The sequence below is a fragment of the Myodes glareolus genome, chromosome 26 (genome assembly GCF_982192425.1).
Source record: "Myodes glareolus chromosome 26, mMyoGla1.1, whole genome shotgun sequence".
Classification (NCBI taxonomy): Eukaryota; Metazoa; Chordata; class Mammalia; order Rodentia; family Cricetidae; genus Myodes; species Myodes glareolus.
Window position 1 is genome coordinate 15792844 of NC_142051.1, and position 25748 is coordinate 15818591.

Consider the following 25748-nt stretch of genomic DNA (forward strand, 5'->3'; position numbering starts at 1 on the left):
TGAATGTCAGAAAGATGAGCAGTTGCTAGAAAGCCCTGATATCCTGAAGCCACCCTGACAACCAACATGCTCACCGTTGTGAGTGTTTGTGAAAGAAGGTTGCTCACTGTATACCTGTCGCGCAGCAGCCCGGGGCAGGGGCATTGTACAAAGACCAGCAGTGACTAGTTCCAACTGGGTATTCGCAGCAGAATTATATCACTTGAGCCAAGAATCTCTAAAGCAGCATGAATTCAGAGAATTCATCCTTTAAAAAACAACAGCAACAACTGACATAAACATATTTGGAATGAACCAAACATGGGATACAGTTGTTTAGTAGAATATGAGTCTACTAAGCTGACACAAAAATTAATGATTTCAGAATCCAGACAAGATACTCAGCGAACCCAGAAAGAACTGCTAGTGAACAGGCCTGCAGCATACTGCAAGGTTGTGCCGTGAGGGCAAACAGACCACCATGGTCATCCACACACAACTTCAGCTCAATAACTGAGGGTGTAACTCCTCTGAAGAATGGTAAGAAACCCACCAGCACAAACTCACCCTCAGGGTGGAAGTTGAAGAAGTTCATCTTCCTAAGTTTCAGTGCAAAAAACTGCTGCTGCCCCCAGTCTCATCTCTGAAGAGTCCATGTCTTATTTTTTATTGTTGAGATTATAATGAGTATTTATTCATTTTCTTTGCTCCCTCAAAATCTTCCAGTGTAATTATCTCCACTCCCCTTTAAATTCATGACTTCTTTTGTTATTGTTATTGTGTGTATAGAAGTATATACATATACATTACTAAATATTATACACTTACTCTCTATAATGCTACGTGTATGTATATTTTCAGGGATGACCATCTATCATAGTGCAATCAATTGATGTGCTCTTTCCTGGGGAGGGCCAACTCTCTAGCTCCCAGTTTTCTTCAGTTATCTATTCCCTGTGTATGTTTGAGGACTTGGCTTTTTTCTGTCCGCTTTAGCTTGTCCATCGGTGTCATTCTCCATGCCTTCTCTGTATTACAGAGTCTAGAGTCTGTTTGGCCCCTGACCTAACTTGAGCAGCTTAGACAATTCTCCAGACCTACTTTATCTAGTTTATCACTTGATTGTTATAGGAAAAAGTAGACAAAATCAAATTTGTTCTTGTAGAACAAGGTTCAGAATCTCTGCTTCCTCCAGTGTAGCAACATGCACCCTAACCCAGTATCAAGAGGGCATGCTGCAAAAGCAAATGGCCTTTTCCTAATCTAGAAAAGTGGTCACCTTCTGTGCCTAGTCAGGACTTCCAGCAGAGGGATTGGGACACCAACCCAGCTACATAACCTTCGACCTACGGTCTGTCCTGCCTAATTGGATGTGCTGGGGGAAGGATGGCACAGAGATTGGTAAGAATAGCCAATCAATGACTGGTCCAGGCTGTGAGCCCCAAGCCACAAGAGTGAGCCCACCCATGACACTGCCTGGAGTCCAGGACCCAGAGGCTATGGATAGGATAGAGCCAAATAGGACTGGGAAAAAAGGTCAGTGTAATGATGTCTAATGATATTCTGCTATCCTCATAGATTGGTACCTTGCCCAATAGTCATCAGAGAGGCTTCATCCAGCAACCAACAGAAAGAGATGCAGAGACCCACAGGTAAACATTAGCTTGAGCTCAGGGAATCCTGCTAAAGAGAGGGAGGAAGGATTGTAAGATTCAGAGGGGTCAAGAACATCACAAGGAAACCCACAGAATCAACTAGCCTAGGCTCAAAGGAGCTCACCGAGTCTGAACTGACAACCAGGGAGCGTGCCTGAGACTGGCGTAGACCCTCTGCATATGTGTGACAGTTGTGTAGCTTGGTCTGCTTGTGGGACTCCTAATAGCGGGAGCAGCGTCTGTCTCTGACTGTTTTGCTGGCTTTTGGAACCCTATTCTTCATACTGGGGAGGTGCGTAGTCTTATTGCGACTAGATATGCCATATTTTGTTGACACCCATGGGAGACCTGCCCTTTTCAGAAGAGATATGGAGGAGGAATGAATGGGGGAGGGGAAGGCACGAGGTTGGGAAAAGAGGAGGGAAGGGAAACTGTGGTCAGGATGAAATATAAATTAATAAATACTTTTAAAATGTTTATATTGCCGGGCAGAGGTAGTGCACACCTTTAATTTCAGTGCTTGGGAGGCACAGCCAGGTAGATCTCTGAGTTCGAGGCCATCCTGGTCTACAGAGTGAGTTTCAGGACAGCCAGGGCTTCACAGAGAAACCCTGTCTCAAAAACAAAATAAAACAAACAACCAAACAAAAGCAAGAAAAAAAAGAAAGGAAAAGAAGAAATTTCATGATTGCTCTGGATGGACAGTTCTGCACTATAGAAAAGCATAATGTACTCCATATACATGTGAGTATTATCAGACAATTAAAGGTTAAGATTATAGATCCAGATTTGGGGAAAATTAGTGCCATTATTAGAAGAAATCATGCGCTAATGGTGGAATTTTGTTTGGGGCAAGCTTTTAGGGAAAGTATATATGGTTGGGCTGGGAATTGATAAAAGAGACGTATGCATGCTAGGCAAGACTCTCCCACTTGGTTACACTCACAGCTCTAGAGTACACACACGCGTGCACACACGCACACGTGCACAAACACACACACACACACACACACACACACACACACACATTGAGCAGAGGATCTCTTCTCAGTTTACACTCATCTTCATAAGGGATAACATTGTAGGAAAGGCAGTAGAATTTGGAAAGATAATGGCAGTGGCTTCTAGAGTGGTTTTTGAATGTAGTCTTGTAAAGATAGACTTCATTTTTTTCTGGACAAAATAATAATGAAACTAAATTTAGTAGCTTATTTTTCACTATGCAGTGATTATTTTTATATAAAGCAGACATACGGATGTTCCATAAAAACCATGAATAGTGTTAATTGGAGTGATGGATTTTAAAGGTCACTGGCTTTTTGAGGTCATTGGAAATATGGGTGTAAGCAAGACTTCTGTTCAGGTATAATTTTTATTTCACACGTACAGACTTGTTCTTATTCAATAAAAGATTATGTAACAGCGTATGAAATAGTCTGCATAAATACGAGGCTGTTCAGTACATGGACACTGGAGGTGTTTGTCTGAGTTCAGATCTATGACTGTGGCATGTTGGTCATTCTACATGACTTCTAAAAAATATAGCAGAAGTATCCTTATATTTGTGCATACAATTCTGCATTGTGTTGCGTTTCGTTGTTTGCTTACTTGTTTTTTGAGGTACTCAGGGATTGAATGAACTCAGGGTTGTATACATGCTAGGTAAGTGCTCTATCACTGGGCTACATCCTCAGTTTTCTTCCTACAACTGTTCTATTGCATTTTTTTAGGGGAAGTGCAAAGGTATGGAGATGAAAATCCCTAAATGAGACAGGTTTTCGATCAATAATGACTATTAAAAATCACCCAGAAATGTCTAGTGTTTCTATCTGAAGAAAAAGCATACCCATAGATCTGTGATACTCAACTTTTGCCAGAAAGGCTTTTTTTTTTGTTGTTGAAGACAGGGCTACTGCAGTTACTCATAACTGGTCAGAGTCTACATAAAGTGTGCTCAGTTGTGACTGAGTCATCTGAATCAAGCTCCCATAATCCAAGGCTCAAGGAGCTTCTAGGAAGGAAGGTTTTAAAGGAAGTAAGAGTTAATTGATAGTTAGATGTCTGAAATAGTTCCCTCCTTTGAACTGAGGTTTCCTCCCAGATATACAAAGTTGACCGTTTGCTTCAGGTTCTGTTTATTATAATGTTAAAATCTTGTGTGCCCTTCCCCGTATATTGTTTCTCAGTCTTCTCAATGTTTACTTTCATACCAAGGTTTTCACTGACTTCCACCACTCCGTTTCTAATGACTGCAGCTCATTTGGACTTTCAGCAAGTAGTGCTGTATCACTGGCAAAACACAAGTTATTGATTTGCACACCACCTATCTGTACGCCTATATCCTCATCCTCCGGGGTTGTTGCTATTATTAATTCCAGGAACATATTAAAAGTGGTGAGAGAACGCATCCCTGCAACACTTCTACGATTGTCTTACATGATTGTCTATTTCAGACAATTTCTATTTCTATGATTATCTACTTCAGATGTCTAGAGGCTGATAGAGATAATGAGGGCTGCATTCCAGGCAATAGGAAACGTTTGGTCAGCAAGAGAAATAATAGCAACAACAGGTATATGAGACACTTGTCTTGAGCTGCCTTCTTTACACTTCTGAAACCTGGACAATGAAACACTCCTCAGAACAGTGGCTTAATGTGTTTGAGATGGCATGTCTCAGGAGGATTCTAGGCATCACACAGGAGATAGGTTGAGCAACGATGTCATTAAGAAACATCTCCATCTACAGAAGAAAGTAAACTACAGGATATGGTGAAGTTGATAATGTTAAAATCCTTGTGTGCCCTTCCCATGTACTGTATCTCAGTCTTCGGCCATGTTATGAGAATGGATGATGGCAGATACCCGAGGATATCACTGCTTGGAGAAGTGCATGTAATAAGGCAAAGAGGATGACCCCCAAAATGCTGGATAGATAGTATAAAGAAAGACAATGGAAACTTGTATATGACAATAGCACAAGCATCTAGGACTGCCTAGGAGAGGAACAACTGGAGAACTGCCGTAAACAGGCTGCCCATGCATGCTTAAGTGTTGTCTGAGGTTTTCTGTCCAATTCTTGGAGTCATTAAGTCCCAAATAAATCACACAGAGGTCTACATTAACTATAAATTGATTGATCTAATAGTTCAGACTTCTTATTAACTCATAACTTATATTAGCCCATTTATTATTTATGTCTGTGTTAGCCACGTGGCTTATTCAGTGAGGTAGTCACATTTTGCTTCTTCTGTGGCTGGGTCATGACTGCAGACTAGAACTTCCTTCTTCCCAGAAGTCTCCTGTTCTCATTGACCCACCTCTACTTCCTGTCTGGTTGTCCCGCCTATACATCCTGCCTGGCTACTGGTCAATCAGCATTTATTTAAAATACAATTGACAGGATACAGGCCATTTTCCCACAGCACTTAAGTGTCTCTGGGGCATAAATAATGATGATGATGAAGAAGAGTTGATGGATAAGAAAGAGAGCTGCAAAATACAGTCTTGTGGACATGGCATGGACAGTGCACCCATCAGTTCACAACAGCTGTGGTGACTTGGGCACAACATGCAAAAGATGCAGCCAGTCTAAATTCCAGCATGGATGGAGGGGCCATGAGAACCTTCCCCTGTAGAAAAATATTGGCAGTTAATGAGTGCCAAGGAAAGAAAGATATTCTCTTTTGGATTTATGACTATCGGTAGGTTGCCTATGCCTTGGTGGACACCCACACCCATTCTCATATGGGCATCACTAATTGTATTCAGAGGTTATCCATAGCAATAAAAGAGGGAGACTTGAAAAACTGGGAGTGAAAAGAGGTAGAGTGATGGGGGTGGCTGGAGGGAACTAATGGTGGATAGGAGAATCAAAATACATTGCATAAAAGTATAAAACGCTCAAACATTAAAAAGGTTATTCTAAAGAAATTTGAAACAATTTAATGATATTTGATATTTATGCATTAAAACATTTCTGAAGGGAAACAGGAGCAGTAGGACTACAGGCAAGGAGATGTTGAGGGTGGGGCACCAAGAGGAGTGGAGGGAAGGGAGACTGTGGTATGGATGTATTGTGTGAGAGAAGAGTAAAGAGAAAATCACTTTCACATACACTAATTCCTTAATCATTACTAAAGCTCTTGTGAGAGAAACTAGGATGATTTAATATTCTATTTATTTTTTTCAGGAGAAACTAGAACCAGAATATCTGATTCAGATCATTTTTGGTCCTTCATGAGTTTACATTCAAAGAACCCACCTCTTATTTTCTGATCTTTTCTACCAATGAGTGAGATTGATAGGTGTTGTCCACGTGCCATAACGTTGGATGTCTAAGAATCGTGAAAAGTCCATTGTGACAAAATAACTGATTGCCAGTTTTTAATAATTCAGAATAGAGATTTCTTCTTACCATTCCTCACTGGGTGAGTGACTTTTTTCATCACTGTAGCAAAGTACTTGAGGAAAAACTTAATGATAGAAAGGTTAATGTTAGCTTGCAGTTTCTGAAGTTTTGACCAAACAAAAACTCCTCACAGCACAGAAAGCATGGAGGAGCTCATGGTGGGAAGGAGCACACCCTGGGGTGCCTCACATCTCAGTTGCAGATAGGAAGCAGAGAAAACAGGTCAGAACTGGAATTGCTCAAAATCTGATGCTAAGTGGTCCACTCTTGTCAATGAGGGCCCATATCCAAAGACTCCAAAGCCTTCAAAAACAATGTCACCAGCTAGGGACCAACTATTCAAATGCATGCAACTGTGGGCAACCTTTCATACTGAAATCACAATGGCAGTTTCTGTTAAATTCTTGAGAAACTAATTTATACCAATCAAAATGCCTGGAAAATTGAGGTATCAGTGGTGTAACTTGGAACGAGAAAGACCTGAACAGGGATCAGAATTCTTAAAGCTATTTTCATTAAAATATTTTCATCTCTAGTGGAGCTGGCAACAAGATCAAGATCCATCCAAAACCCATCTTTCTTTAATTAAAAAGAAAAATAAAAGTAGTCAAAATCAACCAAGAAAAAAATTTGGACCTGAGGGTTTTTCTCAATATGGATAAGTCTATGCATTCTTAGGTGGGGATTGGCTTTGTAGTTCCAGGAGAACTGGGTTTAGGAACACCGGCATCACAGTAACTATCTTTCTGTAGGCCATTCCACTGTCATTTTCTGGGGCCGTTAGTCTAGCTTCAGGATGTTCCCATGTGAACATCTCAGGGGTGTGGGTAAAAGAAAAGAAGACAGAAAGTCGATGCTCCCAGGTACCAGTGTTTATGACACTTTAATTGTCAGAATAGATGTGGGCAGAGAGAATGTGGCATGGAATACTGAGAGTCCATCAGTATGTCATAATGAAGATTGCCCCTCCCTTTTCTAATTAGGTTAAAAGGTTTCCCTTCTATGCAATAAGTGGGTTCTAAGGCTATTAAAGCTCTGGGTGGTTTCGCAATAGTGTTTAGAATTGAACTCTTTTAACTGACCCTTGTTAGTTAGGGATACCCTTGGAAAGCAAATCTCCCTTAAGAACTGAATGACCTCCAAAATATCAAGCTACTATAATAAATTGTACTCTTTTGGCTTTTCATTAAAAATCATGTTGACTAACATTTAAGTATTTCATACAGATAATGCCCTTTAGATTTTAAGTACCAACTTCATATACATGTTATAAGTAACGAAGTAATGTAGAGCTGTAAAGGAATAGGTAATTGGAGTCTGGCACACAAGCAATGACACTGAGATATTTAGGAAGGGATCAGGAAACATACAAAGTTAACAGACCATACAACAATGATCTAGAATGTTCTAGAAGGGGTAAGTTATTCTTAGAATTTTTTTCAGGAAACTAGGAAATATGATGTACATGTAGATCAATCAGTCATACACACAGACACACATGCACACACATGTACACACATGCACAAGCACACACACACACATGCACAAACACACACACACAATATTACTGAAAAATGCTACTGCTGCTAGAAGTAAATAGCGAGCACTCTGACTAGTACTTATTGGTAGAAATGCAAATTACTGTTAACTTTTGGGAAAACAAACTCAGTTATATGTTACTTTAACTCAGAAACCTTATTTTTGAGAACCTTTTACATAGAAATGAAAACAGCTCAGTACAACAATATAGGCTCAAAGATGTTTAAAGCATTCTTAGGGCTCAAAACAAAGGTATCAATGATTTGAATTATGAATTAAAGATGAATGTTTAAATAAATAATGGTATAACCATACTATAGAAAGCATGTACTATTTAAAATATCAATTATATGGCTAAGGAGGTGGCTGGAGACAGAATGCTTGCTTAGCACATGCAAGGTCTTAGACACAATTCCTAGCACCTTATACACACAAAAAAAATCACATAGAATCATATTCATGTGTTCATGCTCTCTCCCTGCTGCTGGATTCGGTTTCTGTTTCTTGTCTGTGCAGAGGACTGTGATATGTAAGTCTACTCCTAAATAAATTACACATTATTATACTCAATTCTGAGCTAGTGTGGAATTACCTTTAGCGTCCATCTTCACAAAACTACTCTAAAGAGAGGTGTCCAGCTTCAGAGAAATGGTAGGAACAACTGAGTGAACAAACAGGAGCATGACCATGGGAGATGGAGCAATGAGACGTGAATATGAGCCAGGTTTTGATCATGCCACCACATGTATGGGCCTGTGAATTACTTAAACTACAGTGTAAAGGGCATCTCACTGATATGAACAACAACATGTTCTCAACCATTTTGTTCCCATTGCCGAACTGAATTTTAACCTACATGTCATTCAAGAGTTCCACTGATCAGCTGTCAATCGGTTGTCAGCCTGTGGGTTGGGACCCCTTTGGGGTTGCAGCATTAGGAAGACTGAGAACCACTGGATTATTATCGTCATCACCATCACTGCCTTCACCATCACCACCATCAAAACTGTAGCAGTCAACATTATCTCAGTCTGTTATGCATTGGAGATTACACTGATTCCAGGAAGACTCAAATTAGGCTAGGCAGACACTGTATTTCCCAGTAAAAAAGAAGGAACAGAGATTGAGAATTGTTCATTGATTGCCCTTTCTCCTAAAGGTAAAACATGGCAGAATATGCATGTTTACTCAGAATCTGTTTAAAACTTGGTCTGTTTTGACTATTTCAAGTTGCTTACATTGGCCGTGAAGATCCATCCTGGCTTTGGAATTGGGTTGAAGCTGGAGCCTGCTGAGCCATAAACTGAACATATTATTATTATCTATGTGAATTATCTCTGATATTTTCTTATTTTTTGTCTCCAGTGAGTAACAAATTCTCCTTGTAAAATTTTTTCTGTCAGGTGACATTCACACTCAACTTTTCATCCTGATTGCTGTTGTGTTTTGATGACTTTTTGTTTAGACAGAACATGTTACAAGTGATTCATAGGCATATGTAATACAAAATGAAATTGAATAAAAAGTCAGGAAATGAGGAAATTGAATTAGAAATCAATGATTGAAGAAAATAAAACATCCAGCCAAAGATGAGGTTGGTTCACAGAATAAATCAGGCACCCCGTAAAGTTTTCTACATTTATTAGTGGATGGCCACAGATTTGGCTTTCAGCTCCTCAGCAGTTGAGAGAAAGAGCGAAGCATGACCTACAACATTTTAAAGGCATAATTATAAGGTAACTGGTGGTTCAAGAGAAATACAACTATTGCTTGAATTGAGATAGGAAAGTCCTATTTTTCCATTGTGGCATATAATGCTAACAAGAACAGTTTTCATAAGGATCTCACTAAATGTTAGGTACCGTGCTGAACAATTCAACAGGATGACTTTTGCTAGTACCTTTTTTTTTTCCTGTTCACAAATAGAGAGACTAAAATAAGAGATGTTAAGCAAGTCACTGAAAGGAATAATTAGTGAGGCCAGATTCTAACAGTTCTGCTGACTCCAAAGCTAGCCTACCACATGGCTTCTGTTGAGCGGTTGCACCTGGATTCAATCCCTAAACATCCTTGAATATTCAGCAGAAACTCTCATTACCCAACATAATACAATCCCCACCACTCTCTCCTGGCCTATTGCTTTGTCTTGTTTTCTCCATAACACTGGCAGAGATTTCTCATCTCATTTCCTTGCATCTGATTGTCTGTTTCCCCGTCACCCTCAAGGAACAGAGCTTCAAGGCTCTTGTTTACATGGTTTGCTCTTGTATCTCTGAAGTGTATTTGGCAAATTATAATGTGTCAGGCATTCGGCATTATTTTTAATGACTCTTTCAAGGAGTGTGGTTTGGGTCTCTATTCAAATCTCTGCAATTCTTTTTTTTTCTTTCATTTGTTCTTCAGGACAGGGCTTCTTTGTGTAGTGCTCGCCGTCCTAAACTCAATCTGTAGACCAGGCTGGCCTCAAACTCAGAGGATCTACTTCCCTCCCACCACCTGGCTCAAACTTTTGCAATTCTGTTGCAGATACAACTAACGAGTCTCCAGTCCAGATGACTTCTTTTATGTTTCTTACCAGAAATACATCATCTTTCACTTGTCTGTTTTCATCATTTGGATAGCTGCAGATTTTGTTTTATAAAAACTGTTCTTAAGATATAGATGATAACAATCCTTGTCACACATGCAAAATTTTTATTCATTTGCCTGTAAAGAATGATGGCTGCTTTTGAAAACTTAAATTCAAAGCCTTGCCTAGCAGCTCATTCAAGTTTAGATTGTGCTATTCACCGTCTAGTACTCAGTTCTTAAAACACAGAGCATCTTTAGAAAAAGAAAGAGATCAAGTAAATGGTTTCAAACGCAAAGAAACATCCTAAACTTCCGAGTGAACACACCGATACCAGTTCATGTTTTCATGTAGGAAAAACAAAAACACTGAATAATGCATCTTCTCTAGGTTGGAAATGGGGCACTGAACAGTTAGAGAATGCTGTGGACTAGAGGTACCCAAATATACTCGGATCCCTAATCTATTCTGCATAATTGCTTGGTTATGTCTAACGCACACAGTCCAGGACACCCACAGCCATACAGTGCTGATATATAAGCCCAGAGATCTGGGATTCTCATCAGTTGACTCTGGAATTCTTTTTGCAGAGTGGAGTTTTGTAAACATGAACTCTGTCCGTGAACATTTGACCTATCCCTCAGAGGGGAACGCTTTGTTCTGTCCTCTCTCTATTTGAAGTTCTCCTTTTGTGTCCCGTTGTAGCAGTTCAAAGAAACTTGTGAAATGTAGGTGAGACTGACAGGATGGCCTTGGCCTTGCCTCTCCTTTTTCTGATTTTAAAAAGTCAAATTATGGCAGTTGAATAAGGAGAGAAACAACATGGGACAGAAACGCTGACTGAATCAGATTTTCATCTTTCAAAAAACAAAAATGTGGAAAATATCTAAATTTTAAGGTTACCGCTAATCTCTTGTATGAAAAGACAATCATAAATGACAAAAGACATAATTTTTTTATTTCGGAAGTCATTCTGACCCAATGGATAGATTCAGCAGTGAAAAGAACCAAATAATTTGCAAGTAATTTATATAAATAATCCAAGAAAAGAATGTTTCTTCTTAGTTCATAGGAAATGGGTAAATAAAGGTTTTCCACGTTCATTTTCTTTTTTATTACTTCATTTCCTTTTTCTCTTCTGGTTTCTTAGTTCCTTTCATTACTTCCTTTTCCTTATTTGTCACTGTGTTTCTAGAGCTAGGATTGCCAGGTATGTGCCCATGCCTTCCCTCTTTTCTGAAGCACCAGACAAATGTCATGGCTTCGTGACAGTTTTGTGTATGGGGTTGCATATGGTGTCAGGTTGATAAAGATAATTCTGTCACCAATCTTCCTTACCTTGGCTTGATGGCTTTGCTCTGTCACTTGACCACTGATATCAATATCTTTCTTTACAAGCTCTAATAAGTAAATTAAAATCTGATAGGAGAAAAGGAAGAGAGCCTATCTAAAAGCTTTTTTATTCAATTTCCACATCGGTCTGCTCCTTCTGGCAGGTGTTTCCTTTAGGACCAGTGCCTTTCTCTACTATTGCTGGGCTCCAGACCCACTAAACTGCATCAGTTGTTATAGTAAATAATAATAAATACACAAGGTAATGATTAGAACCCATGCCTTAAATCCCTCTGTGCCTGCTGATCTTCCATCAGCTAGGTTCTCATTGTCTCCAGAGCACCAACAACAGTACAGGGCAAAACATATCCAGAAGATCCGCCCTGATTATGTTAAGCACTTTGGAAGGAAGCAATGTATAAAAAGGTCAAGAAGTCAGTCTTGCCTTTGTAAGAGTGCTTGCCTCTTGATAACACCCCCACTCTTTGATAGAAACTAGGGAGATGGTTGAAAAATGTCCGTCACAATTTTCTAAAATCTTCTCCTGAACCCCTGGCCCAAAGCCGCTTTATATTCCTCAATGTCTAGGAGCTTCAGATCCTAGATTAATTTGCTACTAGATTGAATCTCAGTTGCATTTATCCAGTATCCAGTATTTCAACCTGTTGTGCAGGTGGGAGTGGCGTTACATTGTTATGTTGTTATTATTTATTGTGTCTTCACCACCTTGTCCACTGTACATTGTTTAAGTGTGTGGGTGTTCTCTTTCTCACATAAGCTCCGCACCTGTGTGAGGTGGGTACATTTTATCTCCCATTTAAGAACAATCTAAGCAAAAGTAAGTCACAGGACACAAAGTTTGGGACTGGACCCACCTATCACCACGTTAATGTTTCAGACTTCCTGAACAGAATGCGAATATTTTTGCCCTGTTTACTACATTGGTATCCTTAAATACTTGCCTTACTGAAGTTTTGAGATCTACGGGCTGGGAAAGATAATGGAAGGTGGGCAAAATATAACAATATGTATACATAAAAATGTCACAGTTAAAATCATTGTTTTGTATACTGACTAAAATTAAAAAGGCATAAAATATACAGTTTCATCAAAGGAAAAAATTAGGTACCATAGTCCAATATAGAGAGAGCCAAAACTTCATAGGGAAAATACCCTCCCCTCAGATAAGCTCATCAGATATGCACAATAAGGACTTAACAGTTTATATAGAGAGAACACTATATTAATCATACATTTCATTTTTCTTTTGCTTTTTTTGGGAATATCTGATTTAGGTCAGAGAATGTGTTGTGAACATGTCCGTGCATTAAATGCTACTATACAACTCTGATGTTTAACCTTCACTGCCAATTTGGCTGGATTTAAAATCACCATGGAAACACGCGTCCAAAAAGGGGTAACTGAAAATGAAAGACTCTCCATGAAGGTGAATGGCATCATTCCATGGGTCGGGGTTCTGGAGGGAATCCAAAGGAGAAAGAATGCGAAGCACAGGACATGCCTCACTCTGCCTCCTGCGTGTGTGTGTAATGGGAGCGTTAGCTTCACATTCTGTTCCTAGGACTCCCCCACCGTAACCAACTCTCCAGCCTAACTGTGGCACAAAGTTAAATCTTTCCTTACTTATTTTTTGCCACGTGTTTTGCCATAAGGAATGAGAAAGTAATGCAATCATGGACTTTTTCATCAGCTGCCAGAAACGATGACTTAGAAAGACACCTATGATACTAAGGAAAACTCCCAAATTTTATGTATCAGATGTCATAAATGTATTAAAATAATTTATATGTATGAAAATATGTATATTCATCTCTATCTCTGTGTGAGAATAATTTTTAAATCTTTAGAAATTTTCTAATCCTCTTTCTTTGTTTTCTAAATATTCCACACCTTCATGAACATAATACACACACACACACACACACACACACACACACACATTCACTTTTTGTAATTGGGGCAACATATTGTGTCCATAAGGGAACAGTTAGAGAGCAAGCTTTCTCTTTTGTGTGATAAATGATTACAGCAACTCTCCGTTGCTATTCCATCATCCTAATATTGAGTTTGTATGATTCAAGACAAGCAGATGCGAGGAGAAGTCCAGTGTGCTACCATCATTGCCGAAGCTTAACATCGAACATTTTCAAAAATTGTTCCAGATCCTCCTTGCCACTTTACTAGTCAGAAATGGAGAAAAGCAACAGACGGTGACAGTGTGACTGTCAGGATGCCAAGCTTGAGGATGGAGCCTTCTCCTTTGAGACTGTTCTGTAAGGATACAGTAATATCTGTGGATATCTGAGCAGACAGCTTTACAAAAATGCGAAGATTTGGGATCAAAATGGAGACGGTTATGTAAGAGCTTAAAATTTAATAGAAGGCATTGACAGACTAAAGAGCAAATGTTGAACCACATTTCTGAAGAGAATTTCTCTTTCTAGACCTTTTCAAAACTAGAATCTGACACTGTTTTGTTTTACATCCTCTGTGGATCAAGTCCAGTAGCTGTGAATTCTGGAAATGAGCTACACAGTCCATCAAGCTCTTGTTTTGCATTCATCTTTTCAGCTGTTACAGATATTAAAAAGGGGAGGATTGATGGTCTTAACTTCTACTTGAAATGGCAAGAAAAACCAAAAGAAGACCACATGTTGAAGGAGCCATTGAAGTGCCTCGGTAGAGAAAGCTATTGCCGTGCATGTCTGGGCTCCTGATCTTTATCCCTGGTAGCCATATAAAGGTGGAAGGAAAGAACCATAGCCACAAGTTATCCTTTGCCCTCCAGAGAGCTGCTGTGACATTCTTGCCCCTGACACGTGCACATATGTGTAATAAAATACGTTTAAAAAGCCTATGGTGGTCGGTGATTAAGTACTAAAATGATCTTATTTTCTTGATAAAATAATTTACTTATAACCTTTTGAATTGTTGACCTTTTGCTATCAGTTCGTTTTCATCCACTAGTCAACGTTTAAGTCCTTACTATGGGCCAGCTACTTGAATAGACAGGAGATATGGAAAGAATGAGATAGAAAAATCCAACATTTTAGAAGACATATTTTGGTTGCAGAATTAAGTGACATAAAAAATATTCACTAGATGGTCAGGAGATACTATAAAATAAAAGTTATGCAGGAAAGTAGAGAAGGGTATCGTTGGAAGCTTTTATTTTAAATAAAATAATTTGCAACATTCTCACAAAGGTATAAGATAATTCTTTTTCTTAATAATGAGATATGCTTTGAGTTTTTTATATTTTTCATACCTTTCTGTACCTAAAAATTATCCAAGATAGCTGTTAAAAATTACATAATAAAATAAATAAGCAGAAATTTATGATAAAGGTAAAAGCTGTGATTTTAAAAGTCAGTCTTAACCTCACTGTTCATCAGAACTTCATGCTGATATTTGTCATGCATGAAATTGAACACTTTTATTGATCCTCCACTTTATTCTAGACCAATATTTTTAGAAAATGTTTTCTAGGAGGGAAACTACCAAAGCCCGAGTTCCTGACCTAGAAGCAGGTTTGCAAAAGGGCAGAAAGAATACCAGAGCAGTTTGTGCAGAGGGAGAGAGGAACACAGAGATCTAGGCATGAGTGTCATGGCATGTGGTACTTTCCAGCTGCCCCAAGCCACCAGAATCTCCAAAATGCTTGAATTCACAGATTCCTGGGATCCTTCCACAAACCTATAAACTTGGTGATCTGAGCTTAGGAAATCAAGGACCCCAGGTTATATGAGACCAGTCATGGCAATATACTTGGACTTTATTTCACTAGTGATAGAAATCATTGGCAGGTGTGTGTGTGCGTGTGTGTGTGTGTGTGTGTGTGTGTGTGTGTGTGTGTGAGAATGTGGCACAATCTAATGACTCAAGGGTGAATGTTTAGTGACTATCACCAGGATGTTACAGCAGTATAAGGGAAAGAGGAAAAAGGCTAAACTGGAGAACAATGACAATTGTTTTATTATTGCTACAGTTTTGCTGTAACAGTTAGATAATATTTACATCATTTTTTCTTTCGATTGAAAATAGATTTTTGTCTCACGAAAGAAATTTTTTATCGTGATTATGTGTCCCCCTTCCTCTATTCCTGCCGGTTGTTCCTCATGCTGTCTCCAATCCTGATCCACCCCCTTTCTGTCTCATTAGAAAACAAATAGGCTTTTTAAGGGATAACAAAACATAATAAGATAAGGCAAAAACTAACAAACACATTGGAATAGAAGAAAACAAACGGAAGGAAAAGAGCCCAAGAGAAGGTACAGGAATCAGAGATCCACTCATTTCCACACTCAGGAGTCCCATAGAAACACTGAACTTGTAGCCACCACGTGTGTGTGTGTGTGTGTGTGTGTGTGTGTGTGTGTGTGTGTGTGAAGGACCTGTAGGACAAGAAGAGAGAAGAAAAAATAAAAGAAAACTACTAATAAAAAATCAGATTTTTTTTTAAAAGGAACAGTCCTGATACCATATTACAAGACAAGGAGCCACCAAAGATGCAGCTGAGTTTGGTTTCTGCTGGTCATCTGCTGCTGGACATGAGGCCTATCCTTGAGTTTAGTTTGTTTCCCAAGTACGACTCCCTTGAAGAAAACCCATTTTTCATTTGCCAGGTTTTCAATTGGAGATAGCTTCTGGGTGAGGGGTGGAGCACACGCTCACTGCTTTTAGTTCTAGGATCCCTTTTGTTGCAGATACATGTAGGTCCTGTATTTGGATCAAACTTTTTCACAGATTTCCCTTCCCTTAACTCAGGAACAAGCCCTAATCTTTGTTTCCCCTACTCCCTGAGCCCTGTTGCTTCCAACCCTAAATTTATTTGACATCATGAAATATAAAGGCTAAAGGAAGTTTCACAAATGTGAAATGTTGGTTGTGTATAATGTAACAGTCTTAACAATTTAAGCTAAAACACAGCACTTTTTATTAGCAAACAGATTTGATGTTGGCACACATTCTCAGCCCCTTACCTTATTCCTACATCAGAGTGGATTTATTCTCTCTATGAAGAATTGTTGCCAAGCTTTCAGGGTGACCTTTGTCATCTGTCTTATGTAGAAATCTTCCCTGGGACTAAAGTTCTGAGTCTGTCTGTTTTCAGTGTTTCTTCCAGGGTACTCTGTGAGTTCATAAAAATCCTGCGCTTAAGGCTTAGGGAACATTGACAAAGATTGTTGAAGCCAGAGGACTGGGGAATTTGTTGTAGAATTGTGTCTTCTAGGAGTGTCAAGAGCTACACCCATAAATTCTCACCAATGAGACTACTTATACATGAGCTGAACAAAGGCAACACTAATTGACATACTAACGTGTCAGTGTGGACAGAAGAAAGTCCCTGAGGCATCAACCCTACACAAACAACTAAGAAATCAAGGAATTATGGGAGGGGGAGAAATAGTCTTCCCTGGGGAGGAGCAACTGGTTATCAAACACCATATGGTCAGCCCTAAAGACACATGCATACATACAAGGGACATCATATAGACTGAGAAGGTTGCATTTATATGTTTAGGAACACACACACACACACACATAAATTTCATTAATAAAAATATGGCCATGAATTTTAAAGAGAGCAAGGAGGGGTAAATGGAAGGATTTAAGGATGGACAAAAAAAGGAAGGGGAATGATGTAACTACATTATAATATCAAAACATAAGAGAAACAATAAAATAGAAATCCGTATTATCTGTGTTACCACACAATGAACTATTTGTGGTGTATGTTTTGCTGTTTGAATAGCGTCCACATTTTATCACAAGCACCATCCCCTTCCATATGTGGCTGCTAGGCTTTTAGGGAAAGGCCTGGGAGTAGAGCCTATCTATGGGTTGAGGTGATGCGATGAGTTCATTATCATCATCTGGTGTCAAATTCGTCAAGATCAGAAGAAGCCCAAGGTACTATTGAAAGCTGTGAGACATTTTCCTTGCCTAAGTATGAGTCTGCAAGGATACAGCTTAAACTATTTAAAAGAAAGAAGATAATTATTCTGGGCATAGGCTACTCCAGGGAAAGCTGGGCTGGCATTCATCCCATCCCTCTCAGCCCTGGATTCAACGCTACCTAAAGTGTGATGTCCTACAAAAATATTTGTACTTGAACCATTACATCATATTAATTTGTGTTGGATTTTTAGTCAATTGAAAGAAACTATTTATAAGTAATACATCTTCCTTGATATAGAGGAATTTGAGCCAGTACAGACATGAAACCTATCTTCTGGAATGTTCACCGCACAGGTATAAAATTGTGATTAAATCAATTTGTCCATTGAAAAAGATAGAATTATTTTCCATGTCACACAACATGGTAAATGTTACAAAATTTATTTCCCATAGTAAAGCCATAATGATTGTTTCAAAGCCTATAAATCACACCTAAGGATTTCTTTACAAGATAAGCCTTGCAAGCAGTCTGAAGAAGAATGAGCAGAGGTAAGGCTCAAATCCGGTAAGGGTCCAGATGTCAGTGAAAGCCAGTTATCCAAACTTCTCAGAAATTCTGTAACTTAAGTTTCTTAAAAGAGTATTCATAATAATGGTCGTACAGCACATAAAGACACAACAAAAAAGAAAGCCAAAATTTTCTTGATGCATTTAAAAGCAATTTTTTTTTCAACAAAACACTTGCAAACCAAATTCAGGAACACATCAAATATGCCATTTACCATGATCAAGCTAAGTGCATTCCAGAGATGTGGGATGGTTCAATATATGTTAATCAGTAATTGTTATAAATTATGTGACTGGACTCAAGGACAGAAATCACTTAGTAGTCTCAACAGAAACAAAAGGCCTTTGACAAAACGCAGCATCCTTTCATATTAAAAGACCTAAAGAAACTTGGAATATAAGAAACATATCTCAGCATAACAAAGGCTTCAAATGGCATGCCTATAACCAAGATTACACTAAATGGGGGAAATCTCCTTAGCAGAAAAAAAACCCCAAAACTAAAACAATAAAACCTTTTAACTTTTCAAAGAGCTGAGAATAAGTAACTTATATTGTTTCGTCACAGATATCAACCTGTCACCCTCCACCAAGGATCCAGGGACATGAAGGGGAATATTGAGGAATTCCATCTTCTGGATTTGTCTTGGCTGGTGCACAATGAACCCACATAGGACCTACGCTACACAGCAGGCCAGTTAAAAAGTCAAATACAGTGATGGTGGTGACAGCTCTGGGGACCTCACTTCAAGAGCTGATGGCTTCTAGGGGGAGGGAGAGCCACTTGTCTTGGGGAATGGCCACTGTAGGTAGACCACACCCTAGTGGATGCCTTCACAGTCATGTGCACGTGAGCACCCTTAAAAATTGAAAATGAAAATAGAAAACACAGACAAGAATTGTGAGGAGAATGTTTGTGGGGAGGTATCCAGAGGGAAATTAAAAAGAAAGTATGGGGTAGACAAAGTCCAGATATATACATCACATATACTATATATTTATATACAGTGTGTGTGTGTGTGTGTGTGTGTGTGTGTGAAATTTTCAAAGAACAATCAAAATATATTTAAGAAAACAATAGAAAGTCTTCCTGAGTGCTGGTCTTGGTAAGTGGTATCTGAGAAAGAAATTATAGCATTCTAGAAATCTCATAGAGACAATTTTGGCTTCCAGAGATTTACTACCGTCTTGTGTGTTATGGAAATTCTCCCCACACACCTTTCTTCCTCCTTTTCCTACCTCTTCTTTCTCCATTGCTTCCCTACTTCTTTCTCTTCCCTTACATCATGTCTACCCTGTGAAACAGACTGCAGTCTCCCTACCTCTAACTCTTTACACTGGTGCTATAATAGCCTACATCCACGTATCCCAAAGAGGGACTTGCTCCCAATTTTCTCTGACTTTTGACCAGGTCAAATAAGCTATTTTCCATTCAATAACATGTGCCTAGCTGGAAAAGCCTAGACCTAACTACATCCCACTGCCTGCACTCATGCTTCTGAGGTCCCTTCCTCCTGATATGCAGCCCAGTGGATTGACAAGCATCCTGGGGATCCAGTGATAAGAGCCATGGAATTTCTAGTGCACATTTGGCAAAAGACTACGTCGTACATCAGCAGTGACTTGGGGGCCATTCATCTTCCCTCTATATTGTATTTGCACAAAAAAACAGCATCTTCTCTGAGTTTCTGGAACATAATTAGCATTTTTAGGATAAACGCATCCATTGTGTTGTCTTTTACACAGAAGAAACAAACTATAGATTTTCTCAATTACAGAAGAAAGATAAAATAGGAAAAAATTCACTTGTTGACAAATATCTTAAGAAATTCTTTGTGGTACTAATTAGAAATCAGGAGGGGTGCCCATGCTTAAATTTCTCAGTCTAAACCTCATTGTCAATACCATCAGAAATACGAGCACTCAATACAGCCTGGCGGTGATGGCGCATGCCTTTAATCCCGGCACTCAGCAGGGAGAGGCAGGTGGAGCTCTGTGAGTCCAAGGCTAGCGTGGTCTACAAAGATAGTACCAGGACAGCTAGGACTATAACATAGAGAAACTCTGTCTCGAAAAAAAAAAGAAGAACACTCAATAAATATTGGAGGATAAGAAGTCTTGTCATCTGACTGGGAACTCTTAGAAGTTATATATAAATTTTAGAGGTTTAGTATACAGCTTTTAGCATTTCAATAAAAATATTTCAATTATTCACTCAGTTTAAGGGACTACTACTTATTAGTATTGCTCAATTCCACTTATGAAAGCCCACAAGAATTCATCAGTGCTACTGAAATACTCCCTAAGCAAGAAGGTCCAGATCAGTATATGCATACAGAATAATACGTCAATTTAGATGTGGTTTAAACATACACACATAGATGTAAATCTTATACACACAACACAAAGCCATCTCACCAAGATCATTGAACCGCTGAATATTTTTTTGCATTATTCATGCTCTATTCTTGAAATGTTTTTCTGTAAAGAATGTCCCTCAAAGTTGCTCATTTTTACATGGAAGTCACACTCTGTTTTTGAAGAAGCTGAATATTATCGATTTATATGAAAATAGCCCCAACTCTGCAGTTTCCTTGGAAATTACCATGTGATTAGTAGTGTAAGAGCTTTACACAAATGGCTCTGGCAATCAGTGTTGCTAGAACTCAATCTGTATCACCACGAGACAAAGCCTGGCTTCTTAAATCCCTCAAAGAGAACTGACCTGGCAGAAATCATAATTTGTGCTTTTTGTTGTCTATAATATAAAATTAGCTAGCTAGTACATGACGTTAAAAACAGATCAAGCTTCTTTAACTGTACTTCATAGTAACTTAAGTATAGATGAATATGGGGATATGGTAATCAAGAGCATTAGATGAGCATTTCTAGATACAGAACCATTAACATCGTTCATACTCAGCAGACAGGGTGTGTGACTCTCACCCTCTACACATCTGTTAGGCATGAAAAAGTCAAGTTTTACAGGAGACCAAGCAACCTGCATTAAAACTTCTTCTTTACGTTCTCATTTTGTGATTTCTGTTCTTTGTCATTTTTATTACTGGCATCTTTCCTCCAGGTATTTCTCAAGCAAGATCAAAGCCTCTCTCATTAATCTCCTTTTCTAGATATTATAAGTGAGAGTTGGGTCAGATAAAAACTCAATACACGTTGAAAACACTAATGAATGGATCTTTGATTACTAACACTGAAAAATGGTTACTATATATATTATGTAAAAGTAAAGAAAAGAAATAAGAGTGTGTTAAATTTAATTATGTTATGAGTGGGAGTTGTCACAATGTAGACAGTTTCATAGGCTTATGTTGGCTCCCAGAGTCAAATTATGTGAAATTTAATAGAAATTTAATAATGTTTAGTTGCAGATTTGAAGAAGTTTTGCTTCTGTCATAGTTTTAAAATTAGGATTTAAATTAATTCCAAATACAATATGGTATTTCAATTCATGTCCATTGTGTATAGCCATCAACTATTTTAAGAGATTTTTTTTTTGGCTATGTACCCAAGGTTGACTTTGAACTCATTACAATCCTCCTGCTTCAACTTCTAAGTGTTACAGTTTTAACATAGATAACACCAATAGGAGAGAGTACACAGTATACAAAGAGATTTAACCTCAATAAATTTTTATATAATACTTTCACAAATTAAAAAAACTCTGGCTGGATTATCCAGTCTACTAGGATCATTGTATCATGTAAATGTTGATGTTCGTTCAGTGATATTAGGAATAGTATTATAGATCACTGCCTTCCAACCGTTATTATTTACTTTAGCAACAGAACACTACTTATTAATCTCCTTACAAGCCCTCTCTCTTTAATTGTTTGTTCTTTTGTTACAACTTGAGTCAATGGACAAGAGAATCTTGGGTAAGTGCTATTTATTTACATGAGCTGATAATAGACCTATCTTTTAATATTATCTTACAGAGGACAGGAGGTTCTGTAGAGGATATGGTCTACTGTAACTGTAGCTTCCTGAAATGATCTTTAGCTCTCAGTTAATATTTGTTATGCACTATACATTAGGTTTTGGGCATAGGACAGAGAGAAATTTTCTAATTTCATGGGCGGAAGGAAATACTAAGCAGCAAAGAAAAAAAATGAGAGAGAATAAGAAATGTTATGGTAAATAATTATTGAGACCCATGCTAAATATTTACAACGAGTCTTTTCTTTTAATATCAGCCACAGAAAGGAACAACAGTTCCAGTGTAAACATCATTATCAACAATCTCAGCATCATTATCAACACCAAGATCAGCATCAATGCGACACTGGCTAACGTGGTACTTACCATCACAATTACATTTGCTGCTGGAATTGGGAGATTTTCTATTTCAAGATCTTGACCAGACGCAGCCAATAGATTAAGAGACGGGTCATATGCAGGTCTAGGAAATGCTGAGTTGACAATTTGGTGATGTTTGCTTATTTGAACTTCAGAAGGGGAATGGAAGCTATGTTTATATGCCTCTTGAGCTATATCCAGGCTCTTCTCAATATCTTGTGAATGGCGATAAATGAACACCGGCTTCCAACTCTTCTTTTGACGAATAGCCAAGAAGTGATCATTATTTCCTGAAGAACATCCTACAAGATATAAGAGTCAGAAAGAAAATAAAAGATCCTATCCAGAAAAACAAGTAGACTAGCTATATTTTGGGGGTATGCATATGTGTGTGTGTGTGTATGTATTCATATATGTACATGTACCTGTGAATGCCAAAGGTTAACATTGGGTACCTTCCTCTACAGCTCCCCACCATATCTTTTGAGACAGAATCTCTCACTGAACCTAAACTCACCAATTCAGTGAGACTGGTAGACCAGCAAACATCAGGGCTCTTCCTGTCTCTGTCCCCGTAGAGCTATGATTATAGGCCTACCATCCACTCCTGACTCTTTAGGGGTGTGTCAAGAATCTAAATTTAGCTCCTTTTTCTTGAGAAGCAAGTATTTTACTAACCGAGGCAACTCCACAGTGTCCTTCCCTTCTTTTATGTACTCCTACAACACTATGTAGATTTGTATATCTGGATGACCTGTCTGCTTCTCAAATGCTAAACATCTATATTGTTTTTAAGCTTTCTATTATTTTGCTGATAACCATATATACATAATTATGTTATATATTATTTTTATATAAATTATTAATGCACAAATTTTTATCCCATGTTTATAGTTTTTTTTAACAGATTGGGTTCAGGCAACCAAAGGCAGAAATCTGAGTATGTTCATGGCAGCAATTTTTAATTGTCTGATAGCACCATTATTCACCATATTATAAAATTATATACATTTCTCAGCCTTTTTCTTCACTAAATACAACTTGAAAATATATTTCCATTTGTGGGTGATTAAATATAAATGTGAAGAGAAATATATACAACTTTGCTTTTAGCCTTCGTAATGACTTAGATATATTGTTGATGAAGTAGGAACATGATCTAAAAACCATGTGTTAAAGAGCAATGGAAAAGAAGAATTCTGCTCTCTGGTAAAAGGAGAATAAAATGGCTACCTCTTAATTTCTACTCAGACTCCATGTAGTAGAGAAACAATTTTCTATCTTATAGATGTTGTTATTTTAAGTGTTTTAGCTATAGTAATTGAGCCTAAATGCTAACAAGTACATTAACTATTTCTCCTATTAAGACAAATATTCTTTTAATTTAATAATCACTGATCCTGTTAGTCAATGACCACAGTAATATATAGACATCATAATTTAAAAAGTTTAAACTGGTTAATGAACACACAGCCTAAGCATGCTTTGGGAAAACTAATGATGACCAGGGTCCAAAAATGTGAGGATATCCAAGTGTCAAGTTTATTCTGAGCTACATAGTGAGGTGTAGCTTGTCTCAAAAGGTGAGCAAAGCAAAACAATAACTTACAAAGTGTGGCATTGTCTATACTCCTGTTTTGCTTTATATTGTTGCTATAAGCACCATGACCAGATATATTCTTTTTCTGTTTGCTCTCATTAGAAAACAAATGGATACATTAAAAAATAATGAGAAAAATAAGAACGAACCAGAATAGGACAAAACAACCAAACAGAAAAGAAAGAAGAACTAAAGAAAAAGCGTAAGAAACACAAATAGATGTAGACACACACACAAACATTTGCACACAAAACTCCCACAAAACACAAAACTGGAAAACATAATATATGAGTAAAGACCTGTAAGGGAAAAAAGCACAGACAAATTATAAAAAAAAATTGAAAATATCTTTGAATTCAATTGTGTTGGCCATCTACTGGTCATGGAGCCTGACCTTAAGTGTGGCTAGATTAGTCATGGATGAACTTGGCTTTTTTCACTTAGCAGAATGACACTGGGGTCTATCTGAACTCCTGCAAAGAACATGACTTTAACCATTTTTGTGTGTGTGTGTGATTGAATAAAACTCCATTGCATATGTGTGCCACATTCCTTTATTCACTCATTTATATTCATATTTTGTGGATATCCAGGTAGATTCCATACCTTCGTTATGTGTATCGTGGCTGTGCAGGTTCTCACTACTGTATACCTACTCCTGGGTCTATGTCCTAGTGTGTTACAACTAGATCACATGAAAGATCAAACATCAAATTATCTCGAAGGACTTAAAAGGGCATGGCAGGTTGGAAGTCTGAGTGGACTGCATTTTATAAGCTGTTCCCTTTTCATACTATACAGAACTGGAAGACTTGGGGACAATGCACAAAACAGTCTGAGGGATATGAAAATTGAAGAGGAATAAGGAAGCAAGAAGTACAGAATGTTGAATACATAGAAAGTGGATCCTCTGTGTACATCTCTTGTCTAGTTTTATTCATCTCTAGCCAGCCCACAGAGGGTACCAGGACACAGAAGAAAGAGACATTAGCTCTAAGTCTTAGGTGTACACAAAAATATCTCACAAGTGTAGGATAGCACTGTGGTGCCTCCCATCTTCCTCCTCTCTCCCCTTTGCCCTGTCTTGAGAAAGTCTCTACCCTATGCATTATTCCATGGTGAGGGTTAAAGGGACAGAGAGGACTCACTGGATGGAAATCACTCCTGAGATAACGGCATTCATGCATTCATTGTGGTAGGGCTGTCATGACATAATCAGCTCCTAAAGGTCTCACTTCTCAACACTGTGCAATGGATTTAAGTTTCTAACAAAGAAACTTTGGGAACACTCTAGATCATAGTGAGAGTTAGCATCTAAAACAAGTAAGAAACTTGGACAACTTGAAGGCAAGAAAACAGTACCCCCGCCCCCAAGAAAAAGCCATGAACCTCAACAGCTATTTCTCTAAAGGTACAGATGCATGGCAGGAAAATGAAAGCAGTTTCAGCATCAGCAATTATCAGGAAAAGCAAATTGAAATGATGTATCACTCTATCTCTGCTTAGGATTCCTTTTATCTGTGTGGAGAGGATAGAGAAAAGGAAGCCATCAAACATTACAGATAGAAATGTTCAGCTAAGCGGTGACATGGTTTTTTTTCCCCAGTATTTAAACAAGGACTTTCCTATGACCCATCCATGTCACTTTGGAGAAAACGACTGAACAATCAAAATGAGCATATTGAAGAGATATTGGCATTGTTATAACCATTGTAGGACTAAGCTCTACATCAAAAATATAGAATCAACCCAAGTGTCTACAAAGAAGTGAGATAAAGAAAAAGTACAGCATTTACGCAATATAACACTATTTGTCCGGCATTTAGAAGGAAATTGGGGTCTGGAGAGATGGTTCAGA

General features: G+C 38.3%; 1 protein-coding gene across 3 annotated transcripts in view; it reads right to left on the reverse strand.

The window, feature by feature from the left end:
- Positions 1 to 25748, reverse strand: part of Ptprr (protein tyrosine phosphatase receptor type R) — a 235498-nt gene that overhangs the window by 196372 nt on the left and 13378 nt on the right. For all 3 annotated transcript variants that reach the window (XM_085683131.2, XM_048418575.3, XM_085683130.2), the window contains exon 2: positions 22297 to 22592. In XM_085683131.2, coding sequence (XP_085539257.1) covers positions 22297 to 22592 — 296 coding nt within the window. The remainder of the gene's footprint in view (positions 1 to 22296; positions 22593 to 25748) is intronic.